Source organism: Salvia splendens, chromosome 18 (genome assembly GCF_004379255.2).
Source record: "Salvia splendens isolate huo1 chromosome 18, SspV2, whole genome shotgun sequence".
In the NCBI taxonomy this organism is placed as follows: domain Eukaryota; kingdom Viridiplantae; phylum Streptophyta; class Magnoliopsida; order Lamiales; family Lamiaceae; genus Salvia; species Salvia splendens.
In genome coordinates, this window is record NC_056049.1 from 7,482,473 (window position 1) to 7,509,548 (window position 27,076).

General features: G+C 38.6%; 2 protein-coding genes and 1 long non-coding RNA gene across 3 annotated transcripts; 2 read left to right on the forward strand and 1 right to left on the reverse strand.

Moving 5' to 3' along the window:
- Positions 1 to 3,640: 3,640 nt before the first annotated feature.
- Positions 3,641 to 13,318, forward strand: LOC121776012. The gene is made up of 3 exons (XR_006045215.1): positions 3,641 to 4,176; positions 5,414 to 5,477; positions 12,995 to 13,318. It is a non-coding gene; the product is annotated as an uncharacterized LOC121776012 (long non-coding RNA).
- A 1,809-nt stretch (positions 13,319 to 15,127) lies between these two features.
- LOC121777875 (histone H1-like) lies at positions 15,128 to 16,053 on the reverse strand. The gene is made up of 2 exons (XM_042175215.1): positions 15,791 to 16,053; positions 15,128 to 15,710 (listed from the first exon to the last, which is right to left on the reverse strand). Exons 1-2 carry the CDS (start codon positions 15,929 to 15,931, stop codon positions 15,285 to 15,287), a joined length of 567 nt encoding a protein of 188 aa, XP_042031149.1. The 5' UTR covers positions 15,932 to 16,053; the 3' UTR covers positions 15,128 to 15,284.
- A 7,661-nt stretch (positions 16,054 to 23,714) lies between these two features.
- LOC121776393 lies at positions 23,715 to 26,459 on the forward strand. Its single transcript, XM_042173567.1, has 7 exons — positions 23,715 to 23,733; positions 23,833 to 23,961; positions 24,094 to 24,177; positions 24,254 to 24,338; positions 25,071 to 25,159; positions 25,797 to 25,908; positions 26,105 to 26,459. The coding sequence occupies exons 2-7, from the start codon at positions 23,926 to 23,928 to the stop codon at positions 26,320 to 26,322; spliced, it is 624 nt and encodes a 207-aa protein (XP_042029501.1). The 5' UTR covers positions 23,715 to 23,733; positions 23,833 to 23,925; the 3' UTR covers positions 26,323 to 26,459.
- Positions 26,460 to 27,076: the final 617 nt, after the last annotated feature.

Genomic DNA, 27,076 nt, shown 5'->3' on the forward strand with positions numbered 1-27,076 from the left:
ATCGACAAGTAGTCGACCGGGTTCTCTTTCTTCCTCTTTGTAACAAATCGGAATGGGAATGGTTTCTCCCCTTTTTTCTCTTCTACGGGTTCCTCAGCAACTTTCTTTGGTAGCTCTTGGGTCCGAGCCTCCATTCTGGGATTTTTCTCTTGAGGAGGTTTCTTCCTGGTCAGTAAGGCATCGGGTTCACCTCTTATACTTGGTGTATCATCCAGGAAGAATGGATCCTGCATTCGAGGCATGAAATTCCCTATTTCCTCAGCTGAAATTGTCTCGCCTCCTATCTTCGTTCCATTCGATCCTTCACTCGGCTGTTTCGGTTGAGGTGCATCATAAGTAGTTCCTGACCTCAACGTGACCTTACTCACATTTGCCTTCTCGGGCATTTGGACTGTAGATGGGAGTTTTCCTGCATTTCCCTTCAAATCACCCATCGAACTGGCCAGTTGAGCTAACTGCCTATTCATCATATCCATGTTCGCCTTATGTTCTTTCTGGGCATTTTGCATCCCCTGCACGACCTCATTATGGGCTTGCAATTCTCCTTTGATGTTCTGTTGTGATGCTAGCATTTCACTCATCATGTCCTCAACGGATCTCCTCGGCCTGTTCGAGTTTTGGAAATGACCCGGCCCTTGGTGATGATAGTTCTGGGAGGTTTGCTGTCCTTGATTAGGCGGGTATTGGTTATATTGGGCAGGAGGAGTGTACTGATCTTGAGGATATTGATTCTGGTGCTGGGCTTGGAATTGATTCTGGTTCTGATGGTGTTGGGATGCTTGGTTTGGTTGATTTTGGTAGTTTTGGAAATTTCTCTGATGGGGTGGCACGTAAACAGGGTTCGAGTTTGAGCTTTGTGGGTTATAGTTTTGGGCTTGTTGGTTTCTTCCTGACCAGTTGGGCTGGAAGTCTGGGTTTGCTGGTCCACGGTTAGGGTTTTGGTTCGGGTGAGGGTTATATTGGTTCTGGCCTTGACCTTGGTTCTGGTTTTGGTTCCCTTCTCCCCATCGAAAATTCGGGTGGTCCCTCCATGGTGCGTCCCGTTGTCTCCCCTGGATCCAATTCCCATTGTGGTTAAAATACCCAGCAGCATTAGCTTGCTCCGTACTGATCAAGTCATTCGGATGCTCGTATTGGGCCCCTTGATTCCCCTGCTCTGCACCCTTGTAGTTCCCAGTTGGGAGAGGTGGTGGAGTGCTCTTCTCGATGGCACTCAAAAGTGACTTCTTCAGTTCATCCATCTTCAAGTCCATTTTCTGCTCCAGCTTGTTCTCCTGATCAGTAGTCGATGCAACCGCAGCCCGCTCTCGGTTGTATCCTTCCCTTGAATGGTCATACTCTTTCTTTGCATTCAGTAGCTTCCTTAGGACTCTCTTTGCTTCGCTGACCCGTAATTGCGTGAAGCTTCCTCCCGAAGATGAATTGGCCAGGTCTTTGGTTACCGCGTTCATGCCCTCGTAGAAAGTATGATGTACTTCAATGTCCGCCATGCGATGGTTGGGACACGATTCCAAAAGACCCATGTATCTTGCCCAATAGTCGCTCAAGGGCTCGTCATATCCTTGCTTCACATTCGTTATTTCTCTCTTCAGTGCGCTTGTCTTAGATGACGGAAAAAACTCGCCCAGGAATGCTGACTTGAAGTCGGCCCAAGTCTCAATAGAGTCAGGGGGCAAGCGCATGAACCAGGTGTTCGCTTCCCCCTTGAGCACAAATGGCAGAGCTTTCAGCCTATAATCATCTTCAGTCGCTCCTGCTGGTCTTCTCTGCGCTCTACAAATCTTACAAAATTCGTGAAGGAACTCATACGGCCCTTCATAGCTTTTCCCGCAGTATGTAGGTAGAATCGCTATGACATGAGGCTTCACGTCACAAGCAGTCTGTCCCGGGGTGACCACGATAGCTTGCGGTGGTTCTCCTTCGGTATGCGCATTCAGCGTACCGATCTCTGGATCTTCGTCCATGTTGGCAGCCATTCCTGGATTGCCTTCCAACAGTGGTAACTCCACGGGAATTGGTCCTTCTATGGTGTCCTGTTCTTCGTCGCTACTCGTGTCTAGGTCAGACAGAGTTGTTGACAGGCCAGAACGAGTGGTCACAAGTATGGATCCTCGCTGAAGTATCTTCGGTTTCCACGGATTAGGATCCGAACTGCTTCTCATAAACTGAAACAAAAGAAAAAGAGAAAAAAATTATACACAATATTTACGCCAAAGTATCACACACAATAGTATATAAAACGCCATCCATCCCCGGCAACGGCGCCATTTGAAGAGGTTACGAGGTGCGTAGGTGTCGTTCAAGTGAGGATATATCCTACTGGCAGGATAAAGATCCTAACTAAGCCTAGACCTCGTCTTCAAAGATTCCTCAACCCACTTCTACTGATCAGTATAGTGGAGGTAAGGGTCGAATCCCACAGAGATGGTGCGTTTAAACTACTGCGGTGATGTTTTGGAGGGTTGGTTAGCTACCACGCTCGGGTTGAGTTTCTACCTAGGCGAGTAATTAAAGGGTGGCGTCCTACTGACTAGGATGGGGGAGCAGATCATGGAATGCAACTGTGTACGTGGAAATGAGGGGACAAGGTGTAACAGAAATTGTTTGGAAAGGACGGTATTTCTATTTTTGGCTAAACAGAATATTCAGAGTGTAGTGGAGGTAGTGGTGACTAGGCTGACAGATCTGCAGGTACAACCAGAGGTGAAGGACAAAAGAAAGCAAAAGTAAATAAAAGTAAGGTGGTCCCCAATCTGGATGTAGACATCGTCTTCTCCAACAACACAACTTAAACTCAGATAACAATTCCAGATCCAACCCGGCAAACGCAGATTAACAACTCGCGAACACAGATCTAAACTAAGAAATCAAATCTGAAATCAAACGCTGAAACTGGACTTCTGCATGCTGGTCAACATGAAAGATCGATTCAGAAAATAAAACAAAGCCTTGCATGCAACGATCTACTTCCAGATCAAATAGTACATGTTTACCTATCCTAAAGAAATTTGTTACGTAACAGAATTTAGAGATTTAGCACTTAAAACACCGAGAAATCTTAGATCTAAGCTAACTAGACAAGGAAAGAAAAGAACACTACAATGAACGAAACGGAAATCAACTTCATAGCATTAACACATTCGGATATCCAAAGCAAGAATTTCAAAACAACAAAATCCCAAAATGTAACAGAAATCCAACGTAAAGACGGAGAACTAATTAAACTACGAAAGCAATTTAAAGATTGTTTGCCACTCCGGGCGATAAAATCTCTGACTGGAACTACGATCTAGCTAACTGGAACGGACGATGACTGGAACTCGGGAACATTCTGAACGTCAGGTGATCATGGCTCGGCGAGGCAAGAAGTGGACACGGCTGAAAGACTGAAATTACCGAGAGAACTCTCTACCTAAGATGATGGTGAATTTTTCCTCCCGGATGCTCCTTCTCTCTCCAACTTGGCTACCTTTTATAGGGAGGCTACCCTTGATTTTTAGGGTAAATCCTCGCTGCAATTTGACTTCTTTGCCCTTAATTGTGGGTAATCCGTCCCAGCTATCCGTCTTCTTCATCTCAAGCCGTTTTAGCACGTATACGGATCAGTATGAGACCATGCTGGCGCTTTTTCTACCCGAACACTCCGGAACTTCCCTACTGGCCAGAACACTTATCCTGCACACTTTGAGCAACTGTTTTGCAAATATAATCATTTAAACCTGTCATACTGACCAGTAACCGAGGCCTAGAATACGACTTATCACATTTAATAGAAGATCCAAAATTGGATCTTTGAGATCTTGTAAAGATATTAAAAAGATATGTGTCATTAATACAGGATCTTAAAAAAGATACGCGTCATTAATACAAAATCTTAAAAAGATACGCGTAATTAATAAGCTTAGCCACTTGCCATTTTTTTATGCATATGTACACGCCACTTGTCATCTTATATTTATATGTATATGTACTTTTATGCAAATCTCTCTCTCTACTCCCTAAATATCTCCCACCCTTCCCTCTATATTATTTCTTTTCCAAAAACCGTTCTCTCTATCTCTGCAATGAAGAAGACAAGGTTTTTCCTCTCAGCCTTAATTCAAGAAACCGAGAACCCAACTCGACAAGGGGAAACTACCGTTCATTCGCTCAGAATTTGCTCAAAATCCGTTCAAGGTATATGATCCCTTTTTTCCTCAATTTCAGTCACATTCTTTGCATATCATGCAACCAACGCAATGTACGGCAACGGTAACTAAATCAAACTAGTAACTCGGGCAACTCAATTAAAAGAAACGAACTTTAACTTCACCAAAACAAGTAAGAACTTATCTGCAAGTTTAAAATCAAGAATTTCGGGTTGGTTTCGGGGCTGTGCGGTGTCGTTTCGGAGCTATTTGGGGCGAGTTCGGACAACTGCGCAAACCGGCGGAGAAGCCGACAGCAATGGCGACGGTTCTGTGGATTGACGGCAGCGAGGGCTGGACGCTGCTGACTGCGGCGGTGGCTGGCGAGCGACGGATTGGACGACGGCACGACAGCAGCTTCGTTTCTCCCGGCGAGCAGTGGTCGCCGGCGTGAAGGTCGACGCGACCGGTGCTGGACGGTGGAGGCAGCACCACCGAGAGCTCACTGTCGGAATGAATACGGCGTTGGGGTCCTGACCGGGTAGGAGTCGACGGCGAAGAGAGAGAAGGGCAGAGAGAGAGATAGAGAGAGCGTTGCAGAGAGAGTTGTGGAGGAGATAGGTGCTGGTTCTCCTCAATTAGGCTCACCAATTTGGGAATTTGATTTCTCTAACTTCCGTAAGAAACAAAATGAGATAGGAGAGAGAGTGGACTAGGTAATTGGGCCACCTAACTATTAAGGAGTTTGGCATGCAGATTTTAATCACTCCAAGATGGGCCTATGTTGCTTTATTGAGTGGGCAGATCAGAATAAGAGAAGATGGGCAGTGATTTGTATATTCATATTGAGCTAGAATAATTGAGCTTTGGGCAAAATAAATTAACGAGGAAGAATAGCAGGTGGGACGAGAATTATTTGTTGGGCTGTGAAATAAGGAGTTGAGCTTGAAACTTGATTATCAAATTTTCCAGATAATGTATTAAGTTTTTGAAGACGGAAAATGTTGGAGTTTGAGGGCGCGAATGGCCGACCGGCATTGCCCTGCGACGCCTCGAGCGGCCGCTAAGGAAATGGAAAGAAAGAGGGAGACGACGTTCTCAAGTCACAGAAATAATTAAGTTTAATAAAGAAGTGCTATTAATTAATTTTCCCAATTTAACTAATATGCAAGTTTCTAAAATTTTCTAACGGTGAACAAATGATAAAAGAAATAAAGTAGGGGCATGCATTCCTATAAGTATGTGAATTTCTCGAGTCTCATTAGTACGTTGTTTGTTTTCAAAAGGCTATCTACGTGAGTTAAGGGTGGAGTCAGGAAAATTCAAGTTAAGGAGTTTTAAGCGAACGAGGTGAGCTTTCTTATACTAAAAATACAAATCATATTTTATGAGAACACGAACACATGTTCGTGATTTTTTTTTAAAGATGTTGTCTTGCCGTAAATGTTTTTGTATGATGCCTATCTGTTTGGCTAAGGCCAAGTGAATTATGAATGATGATATAAGTCGAATTCGGGTCCCAGTGAGGGTGGTGTCCCCGCTCGGACTAGTGTACACAAGCTACCTCTGACATATTGGGCAGAGCAGGTGACCGAGGGAGGTGGCCACCTTCCCGGAACATGTATGTAAGGTGACCGTGTGAGAACACCATCTCAATGGCACAATGTGATCAGATATGGCTAAGTACAGGAAAAAGGGACTGCAGTCCAATGTGAATATTTTTAGTAAGCTCGGGTCTTTACAACAACACCCCGAGTGTTACTGTGATGATGGCTTGACAATATTTATATGTGTAATTTTCGGCAATGTGTTCACTGAGTACTTTTTGTACTCAGCCCTGCATATATTTCTAAATGTGCAGGTTGAGCAGCGAAGTGGTGGAGGAAGTGCTATTGAGACAAGGCATTTAATTCAGTCAGATTTTGATTCTCGGAGGTTCATGTCTTCATACATGGAACCGCGTTCATTTGCTTCCGTTGTGCATCTTAAAAGACTCAAGTCTATTTTGTTCAAAACTCTGATATTTTGAAATTTTTACAAACAATTACTCGAGTCTTCATGATCGAGTATCTTTCTTTGATGTATCAGCACTTAATTAGCCATGTCTCGCAACCAGTGTTTGATTTTATTTTTCCCTTATTTCTTTTCCCGCTTCTTTAATCCCCCCTAGTCGCGATCAACCGTGTTTTCTATCCTTAGAAAATGCGGTCGTGACAGAGTGGTATCAGAGCATTCTTTCTCGCTCTGAAACCGAGAGTCTTCTTTGAAAATCTTTGGTCTAGCCTTGTTCCACTAGACTGTCTAATCGATGAAAATGCTCTTAGCACTCCCACCAATCGCACTCAATGAGGAAAAAGGTAACTTGTTCTTTTTCAAAAAAAAAAGTCAAGATATTTGAAAGTTTGAAATGGAGAAATAACTCATGCATTAACTTGAGTGAACAGATGAAAATGCTAAGTTTAAAGAAAGAGTTTATGTTTCTTGTTTTGATAGCATGCTTAAAGAAAGGGTTAGTATGTCTTTTTTTGGCTAAAGATTGTGAATGTATGAATAAAAGAAGTAACTTTCCTAAATGGAAAAAGGGTACTGAAATATGAGAGTATAAAGTATATGAGTCTGGTACCAATTGTTGAAATGATGTTTCTTTTTTTTAGTTTGTGAAATGATACCTCTTGTTGAGTAGTCATTGAATCATGTTCCTAGAATGGGGAAATCGAAATTTCCAAGAACTTAGAATACTTAGTTATGCATTCCTTCTAGAACACAATATGAACTCGAACTTAGAAGTACAGTATGAACATATCTTGCTTTCCCGAGCGACGAAAAGAAAAGGATGCTCTAAGGAAGAAACTTCGTCACGAGAAAAGCAATCCAACGTAGAACAAAACGATGTTTCTAGAAAGATGGTAGGGGTTAGACGCCATTTTCTACATCCCAATGACATGAATAATCTGGGTTAGCCATTGTCTTTCTGGACAATCCAATCACTCCAAAGGATCGTTTCTTTGATCCAACTAAACGATATACACATACATAGCAAGAGAATGTGATTACAATGTAAACAAAGAACCTAGCTCTACAATATAAGTAAGCAGAAACGACGTGTTACGAGGATGAGCGTTATGATGAATCGAGAGTACCAAAGAGTCGTAATCCCCACGTATGGTCATCTGACGTGATCGTAAAGTGAAAATAGCTTGTGACCAAAGTTTCTCATAACTAGTTACCATTCTCTATGAAGAATTAAACAAGGGAGTATCACCATTGTAGTTAACCAAGAAGATTCATCCGCAACGCTTACTTGGATTCCCATGAATTTCATTTTCTCGCATCCCCCTGATCAAAATACTTTTTGTTGAATTAAGATATTAAATGACTTCTTTTGCAAGGTAATGTGTCATTATTTTCCCTCTTCTATGTCAAGGTTGTGCATCACTTCCAGTTTTGAGCTTGTTCCCTATGTTTTCTGATAACCTCCAGTGACTACGGTCCTTCTTTACTCATTCTGTATAAAAGCAATACTTTGACTCTCTGAATTCTTGCCACCAAACTCCTATACTAGGAGCTTCTTTATTTATAGCATTCAGAATGAACATGTTTCCCTAAACTATAGTCTCTTCAATGATAATATATTCTTCAAAGATCATTAGTAGACCTTTAGTGTTTTCAATTGTGCTTACTGACACTCATTAATTTATAAAGAATAGCCACCTCTTCTTAATCCCACTACAATTATTCCATCATGCCTTGAGCTCTTTAGCAACTCCAAGTCTAAAGTAATTTGCTCTCTTCATGAACTAGTTTGCTCTGATTGTCTTCTCTACTAGTTAACTTCCACGATTTGGTTATAAACTTTGTGAATTCATTAACGTGATATGGTATCACGATATTGTTGACCCAAAAAGGTAGTTCTTTGTTATTCTTCTTTCTCAAAATCCACTTGAGCCCAATCATTTTCAGTCTCACTATATTGGAGCAGCCATTTGGTGAGACCTTAAACCTTTTAATTTGACCCTTTGTGTTTTCAGACACACTTATTGACAAGCTCTTTGTTTTACATGAGTACTCTCATTTTCTGACTTCAAATATGACTGTTGTCTCTTGATTTGAGCTTTTCTGCAAGCTCCATGTTAAAGTTGGCACATTGCTTCTCCCTTGGCTAGTTTCCTCTTGTTGCCCTCTTTATTAGTTAGTTTCCCTGAATTGTTTATAAACTCTAAAAAAAAATTCGTTGATATGATCTGCTATCACAGTGTTGTCGAGCAAATTGCAATTGTTTGTTTTTCCTATTCTTTTCAAATCCATTTGTAACCAACCATCTCAGGGCTTCCTGTTATCATCTGGGGATACTTGAAACTTTTCTACTTCATTGTTCATTTTGATTATATTATTGGCAACCTATTGTTGACATCTACATTCTATTCATTATACCCTCACTTTCGCAATTTATTCCATCTGGCAAGCTCTTCCACAATAAAATTTCCAAGCTCTATGGGTATAGCTCAAGCCCTTTGAAGTTGTATTTTTTTTCTTTGCTGGGAGTGAGCATAATGAGCCCATTGAGCCTACTCTTTGTACTTCATGAAAACCTTTGTTGCAAGCTACTGGTGAGAGTTTTTGGTGAACCAAACACTTACGTAATTGAAATAATTATAATTGTTTTGTTGTCATGGTGACCTTGGAGCCTCCCAAAGTGAGAACGATTCGAATGATTCTCTTTGAATCCCAAATTCGGTTCCTATCAAAGTTAAAATTGTTAGACCACCTTTACGAAGTCCGATACGATATTTCACTAATCATAAGAATCTTAAATATTCGTTCGAGAAAAGAAACTAAGCACGCGAGAAAGAAATGATGAGCTGATTGGAGACTACGAGTGCAGTTTTAACTACCATCCTAACAAGGCTTACCAATGCTTGGAGTCGGATCAAGGAATCACAAGACCAGAAACACAAAAAATACTACGCCGACGAACGTCGAACAGAATTGAAATTTAACATCGGCGAGAAAGTCTTCTTGAAAGTATCCCCTTCCAAAGGAATAACCAAATTTGGACTCAAGGGAAAGCTGAAACCATGATTTATTGGACTCTATGAAATTCTGGAGGAAGTGAGCCCAGTAGCTTATCGCTTGGCATTACCACCAAACTTTGGAAACATACACAACGTATTCCACGTCTCCCAACTTCGAAAGTACGTGTTCGACCCAAAACATGTGATTCGCCACGAAGAAATCGCTCTAGAGTCTAACCTGAGCTACGAAAAAAGGCCAATAGAAATACTAGATCGAAAGGTGCAGCAGCTTCGGAATAAGTTGATTACTACAGTGAAGGTTTTGTGGAAAAACCACGGACAGGAAGAAGCAACATGGGAGCTAGCAGAGAAAATGAAGGAGAAATATCCCAAGATTTTCGTCTAATTACTTCCTAAATTTCGGGACGAAATTTCTTTTAAGGAGGGTAGAATGTAACAACCCAAAATTTTATAAGGGGATTTTACGAGATCAAATAAAAGCACGTTGCTACTAATGTTGTGACATTTCAAAGTGGCACCTAAGATTTTAAGGTATATGATGATGAGTCTAAGAAAATTTAGACAAGACATCCAATATATGTTGTTTAATGTTTAGCAATTATTTCCAATGACTATCAAAGAATAAATTCGAAGAAAAGTTGTAGTGCCCGTTTCACAACCGTCCAACATTACAAAACGAATTGAATCCTAATGTAGCACAATTGAGGATAAATGTGCAAGTCTCAGACAACCGTTCAATGGTTGTAGTCTTTTCCAAGAAGGCCTGATTCACCTATGGGAACCACCCCATTCTTTACATGGAGATTTTATTTTTCCTACATAAGAAGATGGTTAGCAAGAGTAGGATACTGTTTGCTATTAATAAAATCTCTAAACAGATTGTGGAAAATCAAATGAAATCCATGTGCAAATATGAGTAGGATACTCGGGTTGATGGAGGGAGGAGATTTATCCACAAATCCAATCAAATCTTTGAGATGATTCTGACCAAGGAGAAATTAAATGCAAATATAGTGGCAAAACACATATCTTGGCCGTAGCATTTAATAGAAGATCCAAAATTGGATCTTTGAGATCTTGTAAAGATATTAAAAAGATATGTGTCATTAATACAGGATCTTAAAAAAGATACGCGTCATTAATACAAAATCTTAAAAAGATACGCGTAATTAATAAGCTTAGCCACTTGCCATTTTTTTATGCATATGTACACGCCACTTGCCATCTTATATTTATATGTATATGTACTTTTATGCAAATCTCTCTCTCTACTCCCTAAATATCTCCCACCCTTCCCTCTATATTATTTCTTTTCCAAAAACCGTTCTCTCTATCTCTGCAATGAAGAAGACAAGGTTTTTCCTCTCAACCTTAATTTAAGAAACCGAGAACCCAACTCGACAAGGGGAAACTACCATTCATTCGCTCAGAATTTGCTCAAAATCCGTTCAAGGTATATGATCCCTTTTTTCCTCAATTTCAGTCACATTCTTTGCATATCATGCAACCAACGCAATGTACGGCAACGGTAACTAAATCAAACTAGTAACTCGGGCAACTCAATTAAAAGAAACGAACTTTAACTTCACCAAAACAAGTAAGAACTTATCTGCAAGTTTAAAATCAAGAATTTCGGGTTGGTTTCGGGGCTGTGCGGTGTCGTTTCGGAGCTGTTTGGGGCGAGTTCGGACAACTGCGCGAACCGGCGGAGAAGCCGACAGCAATGGCGACGGTTCTGTGGATTGACGGCAGCGGTGGCTGGACGCTGCTGACTGCGGCGGTGGCTGGCGAGCGACGGATTGGACGACGGCACGACAGCAGCTTCGTTTCTCCCGGCGAGCAGTGGTCGCTGGCGTGAAGGTCGACGCGACCGGTGCTGGACGGTGGAGGCAGCACCACCGAGAGCTCACTGTCGGAATGAATACGGCGTTGGGGTCCTGACCGGGTAGGGAGTCGACGGCGAATAGAGAGAAGGGCTGAGAGAGAGATAGAGAGAGCGTTGCAGAGAGAGTTGTGGAGGAGATAGGTGCTGGTTCTCCTCAATTAGGCTCACCAATTTGGGAATTTGATTTCTCTAACTTCCGTAAGAAACAAAATGAGATAGGAGAGAGAGTGGACTAGTTAATTGGGCCACCTAACTATTAAGGAGTTTGGCATGCAGATTTTAATCACTCCAAGATGGGCCTATGTTGCTTTATTGAGTGGGCAGATCAGAATAAGAGAAGATGGGCAGTGATTTGTATATTCATATTGAGCTAGAATAATTGAGCTTTGGGCAAAATAAATTAACGAGGAAGAATAGCAGGTGGGACGAGAATTATTTGTTGGGCTGTGAAATAAGGAGTTGAGCTTGAAACTTGATTATCAAATTTTCCAGATAATGTATTAAGTTTTTGAAGACGGAAAATGTTGGAGTTTGAGGGCGCGAATGGCCGACCGGCATCGCCCTGCGACGCCTCGGGCGGCCGCTAAGGAAATGGAAAGAAAGAGGGAGACGACGTTCTCAAGTCACAGAAATAATTAAGTTTAATAAAGAAGTGCTATTAATTAATTTTCCCAATTTAACTAATATGCAAGTTTCTAAAATTTTCTAACGGTGAACAAATGATAAAAGAAATAAAGTAGGGGCATGCATTCCTATAAGTATGTGAATTTCTCGAGTCTCATTAGTACGTTGTTTGTTTTCAAAAGGCTATCTACGTGAGTTAAGGGTGGAGTCAGGAAAATTCAAGTTAAGGAGTTTTAAGCGAACGAGGTGAGCTTTCTTATACTAAAAATACAAATCATATTTTATGAGAACACGAACACATGTTCGTGATTTTTTTTTAAAGATGTTGTCTTGCCGTAAATGTTTTTGTATGATGCCTATCTGTTTGGCTAAGGCCAAGTGAATTATGAATGATGATATAAGTCGAATTCGGGTCCCAGTGAGGGTGGTGTCCCCGCTCGGACTAGTGTACACAAGCTACCTCTGACATATTGGGCAGAGCAGGTGACCGAGGGAGGTGGCCACCTTCCCGGAACATGTATGTAAGGTGACCGTGTGAGAACACCATCTCAATGGCACAATGTGATCAGATATGGCTAAGTACAGGAAAAAGGGACTGCAGTCCAATGTGAATATTTTTAGTAAGCTCGGGTCTTTACAACAACACCCCGAGTGTTACTGTGATGATGGCTTGACAATATTTATATGTGTAATTTTCGGCAATGTGTTCACTGAGTACTTTTTGTACTCAGCCCTGCATATATTTCTAAATGTGCAGGTTGAGCAGCGAAGTGGTGGAGGAAGTGCTATTGAGACAAGGCATTTAATTCAGTCAGATTTTGATTCTCGGAGGTTCATGTCTTCATACATGGAACCGCGTTCATTTGCTTCCGTTGTGCATCTTAAAAGACTCAAGTCTATTTTGTTCAAAACTCTGATATTTTGAAATTTTTACAAACAATTACTCGAGTCTTCATGATCGAGTATCTTTCTTTGATGTATCAGCACTTAATTAGCCATGTCTCGCAACCAGTGTTTGATTTTATTTTTCCCTTATTTCTTTTCCCGCTTCTTTAATCCCCCCTAGTCGCGATCAACCGTGTTTTCTATCCTTAGAAAATGCGGTCGTGACAGCTCCAGTGGAACTTCGGTTCCGTTTTGGAGGCATTGATGAAAATGGCGTGTCCAAAATGGCAGCGGCGTTTTCTAAGAATGAGTAGAAAAAATGTGGTGAGATAGGGTGTGCGACACGAAAATGATGAAGTGAAAGTGATTGGAGGGAAATAGGAAAGAGAAACAACCGGCTAAGTGTTTTGTAATTTACATTATCTAAAATTTCAATGCAGGTCGTGAAGAGGCGTCTACAGTGGGAAGAGAAGAGAGAGGACAAAAGACATGATGTTTCTGTCACATCAATTAGGATTGGCGTCTCGTCCGCAGTACATGCAGCAGGTGGGATGCAGTGGCGGCCTTACAAAAGGTCGAGTTTGCCCTTTCAAGCCCTGAGGGTATTATGGTCCGGAAAAATAAGGTTTGTGATTATATATTTTGTTAGATACCTGTGATGGGATTTTTAAATGTTATGGGTCTCTGCTGTTACAAGGCTAAAAGTTAGGGACCTTTTGTACCGTTCATTCTAATTTTAAAATTATAGCAAAAAATTTTAATTATTTATTAAATACTAATAAAATAATAAAAATAATATTACTAATTATATATACTTTTAGAATTATGATTCATAAATTAAATAATTATATTATAATTAAATTAAATAATTATAATATAATTATCTTAATAAATTAGTAATTAATAACATAATAAAATAATAATAATAATAAATGTTATACTCCGTATTAATAAATTACTACATCCGTCCCCAAAGAATATGAACTTTGGGTTCAGCACAGGTTTTAATGTAAAATTGAAAAAGTAAGCAAGAGGTAGAGAGTAATTAAGTATTGTTGGTGGAGAATAAGTCTCACCTCATTAGAGAGAAAAGACTTTCTAAAATTAGAAAGTGTATGTTCTTGTGAGACGGACTAAAAAGGAAAGAGTGCATATTCTTGTGGGACGGAATGCGTATTACAATTATAATTATTGTTAAGCAAATTTACTTCTTGTAATTATTGCTAATCTTTTGTAATTTCATTTAACAGTACTAAAATGACTATAAAAATAATGAAAATATTATAAGAACTTTTTCTCTTTTAAAATATTATAAGAAATTTAAATATAAAAAGGTGTATACAGTTTGAAAAATAAGATTTTAGCATAGAGAATAAATAAAACTTGATTTTTTAATTTGAAAAATATATTCCATGATTAAATTAATATAATCCATATATGATTTCCGTAACAATAGAAGAATACGTTTAATTAGTTTGATTATATTTAATTCTATTTAGAAAATCATTATCTTATTTCAATTTTTAACCGCAAATGAATAAATAAATACTACTCCCTCGTCCCTGAAATTTTGACACATTTTTTCATTTTCATCCGTCTCACAAAATTTGTCACGTTTCATTCTTATCATTTTTTGTAGTGGGCCCCATATTCCGTTAATTTATTCTCACTCACATTTTATTATAAGAGGGAACATCATTTTTTGTCCACAAACTTTGCCAAAGTATCATTTTAGGTCCGTGAACTTTGAGTTAGTATCATTTGAGGTACTTTTATCCTTGCTGAAATAATTTGGAACAAACTTTGGGGGACGAAGAGAGTACAATTTTGCAAACCGAACGCGCTCGCTATAAGATAAACCTCTCACACTATATTATGAATCTAGGACAGATTTTTTTTTCTAATGAGAACCCGCTACGAGACATTGAGAATTAGGAAATGTAATGACTGATTCCTATTCTATGGTATTCAGTTTTTTATTATCTAGTGTTTGAGAAATTCATTATATATTACAATACGTAACAACTATTAACAAGCACAACGACCTTAATTTAAAATGTGCGTACATTATAGTTCCCCAGTATCGAGTTTTTATGGAGTTAATTAGTTTCGATTTGAAAATAGTCATCCAAGGTTTCTAGAATTAAATAAATACAGCATTACTGAAAATTTTATAGCACAATAAAACTTACACAAATATTAAGAGCGTCCACTATAGTAGGACACAAATATTAAGAGCGTCCACTATAGTAGGACGCGGCTATAGCCGCACCTTGGGGGCGGTGGGCGGCAGTGGGCGGGCGGCTATAATGGGGAAGGTGGGCGGACAACTTTTGGAGCTATTGGAGGGATGTAAAAATGTAGAATTTTGTATTTGGAACTTTGGGGCTATTGGAAGTGTCCATTATAATGACGGAAATAAAATTTTAGAGCTATGGACAACAAAATTGGGGCTATGGACAAAAATTATGACGGGGCTACTGGACGTATCCGTCTTATAGTGGATACTCTAAAGTGAGCAATCAAAAACAACAGCATAAACTATTAAAAAAAGAGAGATCACTCCATAAAGATAAAAAAGATAAAAGAAACAATTCATTCAAAACAAAAATATACAAACCACAAACCACAAACCAAAAACTACAAACCAAGAACTGCCGAACATCATCCATATCTTTGATTCCCAACAAATATCTACAAAACCTAATTCACAAACTGCCCCTAATCCCATCACACAGCAACAGCCCTCCTCGCCCTCTTAGCAGCTGGCGATTTTATGCTCTTAGGCTGTTTCGCCTTCACCGGAGTCGCGGCCTTCTTCGCAGGCTTCTTCGCCGCTACCTTCTTCACCGCCTCCACCTTCCTCTTAGTTCCCACAGTAGCAGCCGCCTTCGATTTTTTACCGGCGGGAGCAGCGGTTTTCTTTGCAGCAGGCTTCGCTGCCGCCGCCGCCTTCTTTCCAGCGTCGGATAACTTGTACGAGGCCTTGATTTTGTTTAATTTCCCCTTCGCAGCAGAGTTTTTGAGTTGGAGCCCTAATATCTTCCTGAAATTTGCCGGTAGAACAGATTTGTGCGTGTCCTCCATGTACTTCGCAATCGCGTAAGGGCTCGAACCGCTCCTCTCATTCAAAGCCAACAGCGCCTCCTTAATCATCTGCGCAATTTTGAAAACATAAATTAATCGAAATTGAAGTGATCAGCGATGAGAAATTGAAGTAATTAAACGAAATTTACTTCGAAATAAGGAGGATGAGAGGCGGTTTTGGAGGAATTTGCAGCTACGGCCTTCTTCGCCTTGGGCGCCGCCTTGGTTGCTTTCTTCTCCTTGATCGGCTTCGCCGCCGTAGGCTTCTTAACTTGCTCGGCTGCCGTCATCTCAATTTCAACACGGAATATAATTCGATCGATTTGAAAATGATTCGAGTGTATGAACTACGCAAGCGTAGCTTTGCGTTTAAATAGGGGAGCGCGATCCGTGTGAGGTAGAGTGGTGAACTCTGATTGGATAGGAAGTGCTGGCGGGGATTGAGGATTTTATTCGTGGGAGAATCAGTACGTCCACGTGGAGTTGTTGGAGACGTTGATTGGGATGGGAAATGGATTGATGCGTCTCCTTCCTTATCCGGAAAAAATGTGGGGGATTTCGTATTTTATTTGGTTGTGTGTTTTCTTTCTTAATAATGGCATACAATTTGTAACATGTTTTATGAAGATGAAATGGGAATTTGCTATGGGGAATGAATTTTACGAAATTATGATAGTAATGCCGGTAAAAATGATCAAAAATAGATCTGATTTGGTCTTTTACTCTTTTTTGTGTTCCAAAATATTCTACTGCTACATTATTATCAAATTTTATTGGTTTGTTTTTAGTATTGTCAACTAAGGAGTATTTTTAAGCTAATTATTTTGATATAATTCAATTTTCATCGGTTCTATAATTGCATGTTAGTTTCTTTTGTGTATTTTTGATGATATAACTAATTAGTGGTAGGAATTAAAACTTTATTTAATTCTTTTCTTGTCTCTCCATCTCTAGACTCTAGGACAATTTCACATTATATAAGAAATTGCTAAGCTGTGTTAGTGACTTTCTTTCTATTTTCTCGTTCATTCTTTGTTTTATTGTATTAGTATTTTATATTAAAAATATTATTGAATCTAACCATAAAAATAATGAATTATCATTCTTGAAATAAAATATGCAGCTCAAAAACATATTTTTTCATTTATTTTGTTTTTAGGGTTGAGTATAAAAACAAATAAAAAAAGGAAAATTACTGTGTTTTTGAGCTGCGTATTTTATTTCAAGAATGATAATTATAATTATTATTTTTATAGTTAGATTCTACTCCATAATATTTTTAATATAAAATACAAGTACTACTTCTTCCGCCCCATAACAATATGCACTTTTCAATTTTAGAAACTCTTTTCACTCAAATGAGGTGAGACAATTTTCTACCAACAATACTTTAATTACCTTTTCTCTCTACCTATCTCTTACTTTAACAATGTTGCATTAAAACTCGTGGCGAATTCAAAATGCATATTCTTTGAGGATGAAGGAAGCATTAAACAAAGAATGAAACAGAAAATAGAAAGAAAGTACATAACTGTTATTTTTGTTTTTTTTGTTTTTTTTTTTAAAAAGAAGAAATGACTCAACTCGGTTAAGATGTCCCGAAAAGGAATACGACTCAACTTAGTTGGAATAGATGGAGTCTTAATTTGAAAATAAAATGTGAGTGAAATGAGTTAATAGAATGTGAGGTCCATCACTAAAAGTAAACTCCCTCCGTCCATGTTACTTGCACTTTTCATTTTAGGGCGTAAATTTGATATTGATTTTTTAGTGTAATTAAATTAGAATTTGAAGTGTAACGAGACATCACATAATAAAGAACCTCTTAACGTAATCTAACATATTAATTAAATACATTAATTCTAACTTCAACTAGAAATAGTATAAGTAGTTTGTGAAGAGTCGAAATAGAACAGTGCAAATAACATGGGACGGAGAGAGTACAACCTCCGTCCACAAAAAATAGACTAGTTTTACCATTTTCCGCCAAAATAAGATTAATTCTAAATATGAAATGTTTTCAACAAGTACTAACCTGCATTTCATTCTAAATGCGAATCCCATAATTTAAAATTTTATCTGTTCTTTTTGGACAAAGATAATACGGAGTATTAAGTAAAAAAATAGATAAAACACTTAGGGCTCGTTTGATAAGTGATGTAGGATATACCTAGGTTAGTTAGTGACCAAGATTTAGGACCAAGTTAGGGAGAGATGATTTTAATATCTCAGTGTTTGATATTCTAGTTAATTTTTTTCTATTTAGTCCACTTTGTTTGATAGGGAAGTTATGAAACCATAAATAAATATGCAATGACAAATTTGACCTAATTAAATTGATTTAATTCCTTAATTGTCCTTGTGCATTGATCTAATCAAATATTTTTATTTCGGGGGGTTTGTGCGGAGGACATAATGGATGCAGTAAACAACATATGTTTACAAGAGAACCTTGGGGGGTTTGGCGTGGACAATAATTATAACGTGGGCTTCGGAGATTTCTTCATGCCGAACGAAGTGCCTGACCAGCAATCTCCTAACGGAGACTCGGATGGTAGTGCGCGTGAAACAACGACGCAAAATACATCGGCAAAGAAGCGCAAGGCTGCAGCTGCGGGAGGAATGGATGATGGTCTGGTTGATATGCTTGGGAAAATGCATGATGCTACCAATGATCGTCTTCAGTGCTTGGCTTCCCGTATTGGATATGAATTTGACCTAACTAAAGCCCGTAAAGAAGTGTTTGATCTCGTCGAAGTTGTGCCGGGGCAATCAATTAGGCAACAATTTGCTGTGTGTGGATTTATATTACATAAGGTGGAATGTCTCGACTTTTTCATGGGACTGCATGAGACAGTAAAGGAGGAGTATGTGCTAATGGTGTTGGAGCAGCTCTCGCCAAAATGATGCTTTTTATTGGAGTATAAGCTTTTTTTAAAGATATTTTGAATTTAGTAATGTGTTTTGAACCAATTTCAGTTTTTGCGTATGGTGAACCTTTTGTGATGGGTTTTTGAACTTGGAAACGTATTTTGAATCATTATCTATTTTTTGTTTGCTTATTTTTTCTTATCATCCATACATTTCTCTTTCTATCATTTTCTTTCATTAAATCCAATCGTTGTACTTGATTGGGTAGTGTTTTTGTGCAAGTTATGTTGGATTGCAGTTAATTGAAAATTTTGTGTATAGCTCCTCACAAAATATGTCACGACCCAATTCCCATTAAGGATAACAAGAATGGGTGATTCGCGACTAATGGGGGGGATGAAAGAAGCGGGGAAGAAAGGGGAAAACTGTGTCACAACTGAAACTGGAACCGAAATAACTCAAATAGTATATATCAGAGTGCATGATACAGAGTGCAAACTCGATTTTTTTTTACATTGCAGCGGAAGAGTCAAGAGTAGATGACGTCGTGTATGGAGACACATCGCATCCGAGTACTATTCTTATCGAAGGATCTTCATCGTCTATGCTCAACACCGCCCGCCATCATCACTGCTCAACCTGCACATTTTTAAAACATATGCAGGGCTGAGTACTTGGTGTACTCAGTGGACACGTGCCGAAATATATTTTCATAAAAACTGATTATGTCAAGCCACTCTTTGAGTGAACTCGGGGTTTTAGGAAAAGTCCGAGAACGCTAAAACATTTTCCCTTTTTTCCAAAAGCGATCTGTCGATCTATTTTCCTGGAACATATGCCATATCTGACTAACTCCTGGGGAACAGAAGCCCACTAACCTGCTAGTGAACAGAATTCACGAAACTCTTGGTGAAACGGAATGTATGGGCTTCAACCGCTTACAAACCCGAATTCACTAACTCCTGGTGAAACGGAATGTATGGGCTCGCCCCACTTACAAACCTGAATTCACTAACTTCTGGTGAAACGAAATGTATGGGCTCACCCCACTTACAAACCCGAATTCACTAACTTCTGGTGAAACGGAATGTATGGGCTCAACCCACTTACAAACCCGAATTCACAAAACTCCTGGTGAAACGGAATGTATGGGCTCAACCCACTTACAAACCCGAATTCACAAAAACTGAAATTCTTGGTCTAGTAGGGACATCGTCCTTGCTAGCCAGTCGGATAGGCATACGTTCAAAACAAAACATGGCTTGACATAACCTTGCAACTTTATTTTTCTAGCAAACCGTTTTTTAACATAAACTCATCTTTTTTTTCATCAAAAGCCGAACACATAACTTTCAAAACTTCCCTTCTTTTCTCGTAAACGTATTTGGATCGAAACTTAATTCTATCGGTCAAAGCCGAACTCAAAAATCACTTCTATCGGTCAAAGCCGAACTCAAAACTTTCAAAACCTTCATTTCCTCATAAAACACTCTTGAAACATAAGCTCACTTTTCTATCGGTCAAAGCCGAACTCAAAACTTTTGAAACTTCATTTTCCTCGTACACATACTTTTAACAAAACTCATTTCTATCGGTCAAAACCGAACTCGAAACTTTCAACAGAGGCTTCACTTCATAAGCACTCGTAAAGCAACACATAACGTCATATAATAACACCAAGCAAATAGCACTTATCATAACACTTCACATTAAAAAGCAAGCTCACACTTATCATCATATCTTAAATAGAAAGCACATAAAAACACTTCTCGTAAAAACTGTAACTTTAACAAAAAGCCCACCTCGTTCGCTTAAAACTCCTTAACTTGAATTTTTCCTGACTCCGATCTTGGCTCGCGGAGATAACCTTTTTGAAAACAACACAACTTACTAACAAGACTTAAGAAAATTCTTTAACTTTTAATTAGAATTAGAATGCATGCCCTAATTAATCATGGCCCAAGAACTTAATTAAAATTCCGGCTCAAACCAAATTAATTTCTGCCCAAGCTCCTCCGTAAAATAATTCCGTCTGACCCAACTGTTCTTCTCCCCCTTTGATTTATCTTGGCCCACTGATCAATTATTCCAGCCCAAAGATAATTAATCGGGCCCAACATCTTAATTAAGCAATTTCAGCCCAAGACTTTCCTTAATTCACTTCTAGGCCCAAATTCTCTTCATCAATTAAAATGGCCCAACTTAATTAATTTAATGGCCCAATAATTAGAAATGGGCAGCCCCACATTCATACTCCCCTTTCACCCATGACTTCTCAAGATTCCTCCCCAAACATTTCTTTATTCCTTTCTCCTTCATTAATTCGAGATCCCCAATTTGATTTCTCTCTCAATCTTTCCTTCTATCACTGTCGAGCTCGTCGTCCGTCCCTCGAGTCAGCGCACCAGGCCGCCGGCTACCTCGCCGGCGCCCTCCGTTTTCGTCCAGCTCTCTCCCTCTCTCTCGGCTGAATTCGCCAGCGGCAGTCCGTCGGCTCTGTGCTTGCGATCTCCGTCGAGCTCAGCGACCCCATCGCCCCTCTTTCTATCTTCACTCGGCGGCATCAGCACCAGTCGCCACTGCCTTGCGCTGCTGCTCCAGCAGCGCCGCCGCTCCGGTCAGCCCTCTGGAGCTCCGTCCCGGTGCTGTCATCTCGGAGCTGCCGTAGCTCGACTTCCATCGGATACCCCTCATTTTAAAGCTAAGTCCCTTTCTCTTATTTTCCTTTAAAGCTTGTTCTATTTAGCTTGAGTTTCCCGGCAGTAGCTTTGTAGAGTTGGGGGTCTTAATTATGTGTTTCACTTACTGGAATGAGCTTGATATTTGGAGCTAAAGTTTGATCCTTTAATTATTAAAGCTTGCTACTGTTGTGAGGTTCTTAAAGCCATGATTCTATGTTCTTGAGCCTAGCATGATGTTCGAAATAAAGCAGAGGGTGTGCTAGTGTTTTACCTTGACTTGGGTGAATCCTTGATGATTGTGGCTGATCCTAAGCCTTGTTGTTACTCCTTGCTCCTCATGCTAGCCTCCTCATACTTTGTGGTGAAGTTGGGATTGAGGTGGTGTGTGGAAGGAAGTGGGGAAGGGGTTGGTATTTATAGCCAAGCTCCATGGCTAGGTTGGGATAAAGATTCCTTTTCTTTTGAAAATATGTTAAAAGCTTCTATACCTAAATTGGTGTAAGACATTGGAGAGCTCTAATTCCTATTTTGAGCTAACAACTCACTTCTCTTTTTGAGTTGAGCTAAAAAGCCTTCTTGCCAAATTTGTGTAATTCTTGGAAAGTGATATGCTATTTCGGGTTAGAATCTCAGCTTGCTTTCGAGCTTTGTGACATGGTTGTTTATTCCAGAATGGTGTAAATTTTGTAGGTGGCATGGCTGTCCTTTGGAGCCTTGTGGAGGTGGGAATCGAGGAAGATAAAGGAAGAGAAGAGGAGGGATTTACTACATCACTCACTGTGTCTTATTGCTAAGTTTAGCAATTGTTTAAGCATCAGGTTGGGAATAGCTCTTGACCAAGTCTTAATTAAGCCTCTATCTTGATGTTGGCTCCTTTCAAAGCTTAGGGTAGGATTAGTTGTTATTTTGTTCTCATTGTGCGGGAATCGAGACATGTACCACTTGTATTTCCATCATCCTTGTAAAAATACTCCTCAAGTATTTTTCTAATAAAGTATATCCTTTACCTTTATCCTTGAATTACTTTATTTGCACTTGGATTCCAAGTATCTCTTCGTCCAAATTTTTTTTATACTCCAAAAATCCGTGCACAAAAATCCGTCCAAATTTTTTTTTATACTCCAAAAATCCTTGAAATTTTGTTGATTTCTTCTTATTTTTGTCTTCTTGCTAGCTAGTCGATATTCATATTCCCCATATCAGATATAATTTTTGAACATTTATCCCAATCTCTGTTGCCTTTTACTGCATAATCAACATTTGGACTTTGTCATCCATCTGCAAATGTGAATATTAGTAAACATCAAGGCTTTTGATTCTAAGTAAAACAAAGATCTCTCTGAGATAGAGCTCTTAGGTAAAACTCACCTAGCATTTAATGTAAAACTCACCCTACCACCAGGCAAACACACAAGAAAGCAACGACCATTCATTAAAAGCAAAAATAATCATAAACTACACAGCCAAAAAAGTTTTCTGATTTTCCAGTCTTTAACATGCCTGAGAAAATGCTACATAACCCAGGTGACAGATCATTCACTGATGGAGCACATATATTTGCAATATGTAATGACGTGTACTGGAGAAGTAGTTTGCAAGTATTTCAAAAGATAGCTAACAAAACATGCACATCATGTTCAACTTATTCACCAAAACATAAATATAAAAAAGGAGTAATAATAATACTACATACTAGTTCCACTACCTATTGCAAATCTAAATAATTCAAGCACAACAGCTATGAAAATTAGAACTAGTTGGACTTCAACTTTTTGCTGGAGTCATTGCACCATGATTGTGCAGCCTTGCTCACACGCTAGAGACATTTTCCCCTCCACAGCTGCAATCCAGCACCAATATCGTGTCATCATGCCCCGGCACCATGTCTCTACATATGAAATGAAACATATTTTAAAAGAAAGACACATCAAAATGTGGCCAGAAAAATTCAATCGCATGATTTATATCTATTCAATTGGGGTTAGGAAAATTCAATCACAATAGGCTACAAATATATTTGAAACTCATCAATTACATTGAATTGGGGATAGAAAAATTCAATCGTAATAGACAACAAATTGATAACTCACAAAGAATGTCATGGTGAAAAAGATAATAGAGAAATAGAGAAAGAACAGAAAATGAAGAACTGACCAGATGAAATCCTTGCAGATGAAATTCTAATCGAATCGATGCCCTAGCGTCAACGATGGAGGATTGTTGTGAATGGAAGATTGACGGGAAAATGGTATGAAGGAGATTTTTTATTTTATCTAGATCAATAAATTGAAGTAGGAATAGTATCCCACCAAATTGGTAAGATACGTATCTGCACATTTTGAGGCATTATCTGCGGGCTCAAGATGGGCCATAGTGAATTACACGGGCTTCATGATAGTGTAAATAAGATAATACCAAACATTTAGAGATGAATGGATATATATCTATATCTTGGTTTTATTAGCTTATCAAACGAGCACTTAACCGTGGTTGATCGGAAAATAAAATTTAAGTCACTTATTCGGCGAAATCGTTCTTTGGTGGTTCTGTGTTTTAGTTTACTACTACAACTACATATACATCTGTCCTTGAAAAATTTGAAAAAAAATTGAGTTAATTTTTTCGTTTTTCTGTTGTAGAATATTTTCAATTTGACTCCATTGGTATTGTAAAGCTGGCTTCTTCTCTTCGTCGTCGCTTTTGTTCTTCGTTGGTACCCTCACTGTTTCTCCATGGGCGCTTCAGAATCATCTCTCACGAGCTCCAGAGTAAGAAGCCCTAACCCCAATCTCCACAACTACACTTGCGTCTCTCCATTTTCATTTCTCCAAATTCTTCATTGATACCCCGCATCTTTCCGTTTAATTATTGCTATTATCGCCTTTGTATGTGGCGAGAAGATTTCCGAGGATGGAATTACCACGGTTTCAGAGCGCGCGGAGGGCGTAGACCCCATTTTAGAGAGGCTTAAATCCCTCAAAATCGTAAAGTTTCACTCAATACATATTTATTTTATCCCTAATTTTGGTGTGTTTGTTAGTTTCCCTAATTGCATCACAGACGACTCCGATACTGGCATCAGCCCCAGCGGAAAGTACCTTAACGGATATCCTTGTGCGGAAACCATTTTCTTCTTCTACTTCTGGTAATAGTGCCTCCTTATTTTCCTTTGCTTTGATGTGTTACCAAATTGTGAAAAGTGTGACTGCAGCAGTAGCTATTTGGAATTTAGGTTTAGATGTGGTGACATATTGTTTCATATGGCTATGTTGAATCGTTGATCTATGCAGAATGTGAGACTGATACTAATCTAGCTTTCCAGCTTCAATAACTGTTAATTTTGAAATAAGGGAGTTCAATGCATCAAAGCATGCATAGATTTCAATAAATCGATTTGCTCTCTGTTAACGGCTTGTACTTATTTCATTAATTTATTTCTGTAATCATGCTTGTGATGGTGTCTATATCTTCTATTTTGTATGTATTAAAATGATGATTGCGTTGTTTGTGTTATTAACATGTGATGGAATTGAGGAAACCTGTCACTAAGCCTTAATCAAGTTGATAGTCTGAGATGCAATGAAAATCTCTATTATATATTTTTTCGTATTTGTTATGAGTCATCAGTTGGACTTCGTTGTAAAAATATTGTATGTCGATAGTGGAGAACTCAAAACCTTGTGCAATTTTATTGCAAATGAGAAATGTAGCATCGTTAATGTAATTTCGGGGAAAACGTATCTGGTGGTCACTTTCTTGCATGCATCCCTGAATTGGAAACTCTTGTTTTTCTTTTCCAATCTGTTCATTTTGATAATAGCCTCAGCCAGTATGGTTGACGCCCCAATTTTTTTTTTTTTTTTTATATTTGGTCTAGGTACTTTGGATCCTAATGTGCTTCTGGAGCTTTTCACAATCTATCGTGATTGGCAGGAGGAGAAGGCACAAAAGATAACTAAAAGACAGGTTGGCCTTGTCTTACTAACCTGGAGGTTAATGTCATTCACTTTTACAGTGTGTTAGCTGATCATTTTATCAGTATATTATACTACTTGTTTGCATGGGCATGCTTATTTTCCATTAAAGAAGTGGTTGACCAACACTGATCCAATTAAGAAGTTGTGCTTCAACATATGCAATCGTCTTAGATTGCCATAGTTTTTGCTTGCTTGCCACTTTTTTTTCTGGGAATCATGTTATTCTGTACTCTATAGTCATGGAATGCAAAGAAGAGAATGGTATGTTCTGCTTCTTGTAACATCACGTGATTGTTGACCACTGTATGGGCTTCAATCTATTTTGTTTGTTTATGTGAAGCCAGATCTAGAGAAATGAAATTGCAAATGTAGCACCATATTCTCACAGGAGGTGAAACTTGCTTGTGGACATATATGTGTTGGTTCTCTAGTGTATATGTGGTATATAAATTTGTTCCCTGGATAAAATTTCAAGGATAGATAGTGAAGGAGAAGTTCGGTTCTCCTCCCATAGAATTGAAGCTTCATTTCACACTTTATTGTTTGCTTGTCTTCAATCCCTTCAATACTTCCAGAGGGAGGAAAAAACTGATGCATTTTCTGTATCCACTTACTTCAATATGCAGGAAGAGATTGAAAATAAAATAGAAGTTGCAGATGCTTTGGCTGTGAAGCTTCTCCAACGTTTCAATTACTCAGTCTCAGCAATGAAAACCACATCTAATCATCTATCAGAAGGTATCTGCTATATCCTAGATCTACTGAATCCTAATTTTTGTTGGCCAGTATATCTATTGTATTCATACAGTTATGAATTATACAAATCCAGTGGTTCTAGTGATAATTCTGTATTTTTGTTACAAATTTAGATCACATGTATGATCTATCTAGAAGTCTACACAAGAATGGTTATGATAATTCTTTAATTGTACAGTCCATTCATTGCAAGTTGAACTTGGAGACTTAAAAGGAAGATTAACCGAAGTCATTAGCAATTGCGATGCATTATGCAAGAGAATAGCTAGTGAGGGTCCAGAATCACTGCAATCTTCGGTAAGGCCATTAGCAGCAGTCGCCACCGATCAAAAGACCATCGCTGTGTTAGCAGCATCTTTGCAGGAGAATCAGTCTCCACAGCAGGAGAAACAATAGTTAGTTTTCGTCCTTCTCTTTTCTTAGTTGATTTCTGCTGTACATTCGTTAAAGGTGCAGTTATGTCAAGTAACCATAGTTATGTATTGTTGATCGATTCATGAAAATGAATAATACTTTGCCACTTTTCGAGTATAGTTTCCTCACTTCCTTACAGTTCTTGTAGCTCGAATATTGGTTATTCAAGAATGAAACAACATACAGACAGCGAAGTGTGAAGTAGTACTAGTACATGTTTATGTTGTCTGAATCTATAAAAATGAAGTACCGACTTAACCAATTTCTATATTTCATATGCATATTGAATTATTGATATAGTAAAATGTACATATAGACTTTGGCGAAGCCTGGATTTTTACATTGGGGGCCCAAGTCACGATTAATAGTTATAGGATTTATTCGATGTATGTGACATCGGAAGCTCGAAATAATTAATATATTAAATTTTTACGTAAGTATAATGGATGAAAAAGAATTTTTGATGATGTTTAAATGTCCACCAAAAAAATTATAAATAGAAACATAAATTTTAACAAATATGATAGAATAATTTTTAATTGTTTTTACTATTAGTATAATGATGGATTATGAAGAGAAGACATTAATGGAATATAGTAACAAATCGACATTATACTGCATAAATTGTAATACTATATAAAAGAGATAAAAGTTGCATAAACAAAAAGAAGAAATAAATGACGCCGAGGGGAATCGAAGACAGGACATACAATTCACAAGGCAGCATTCACGACCA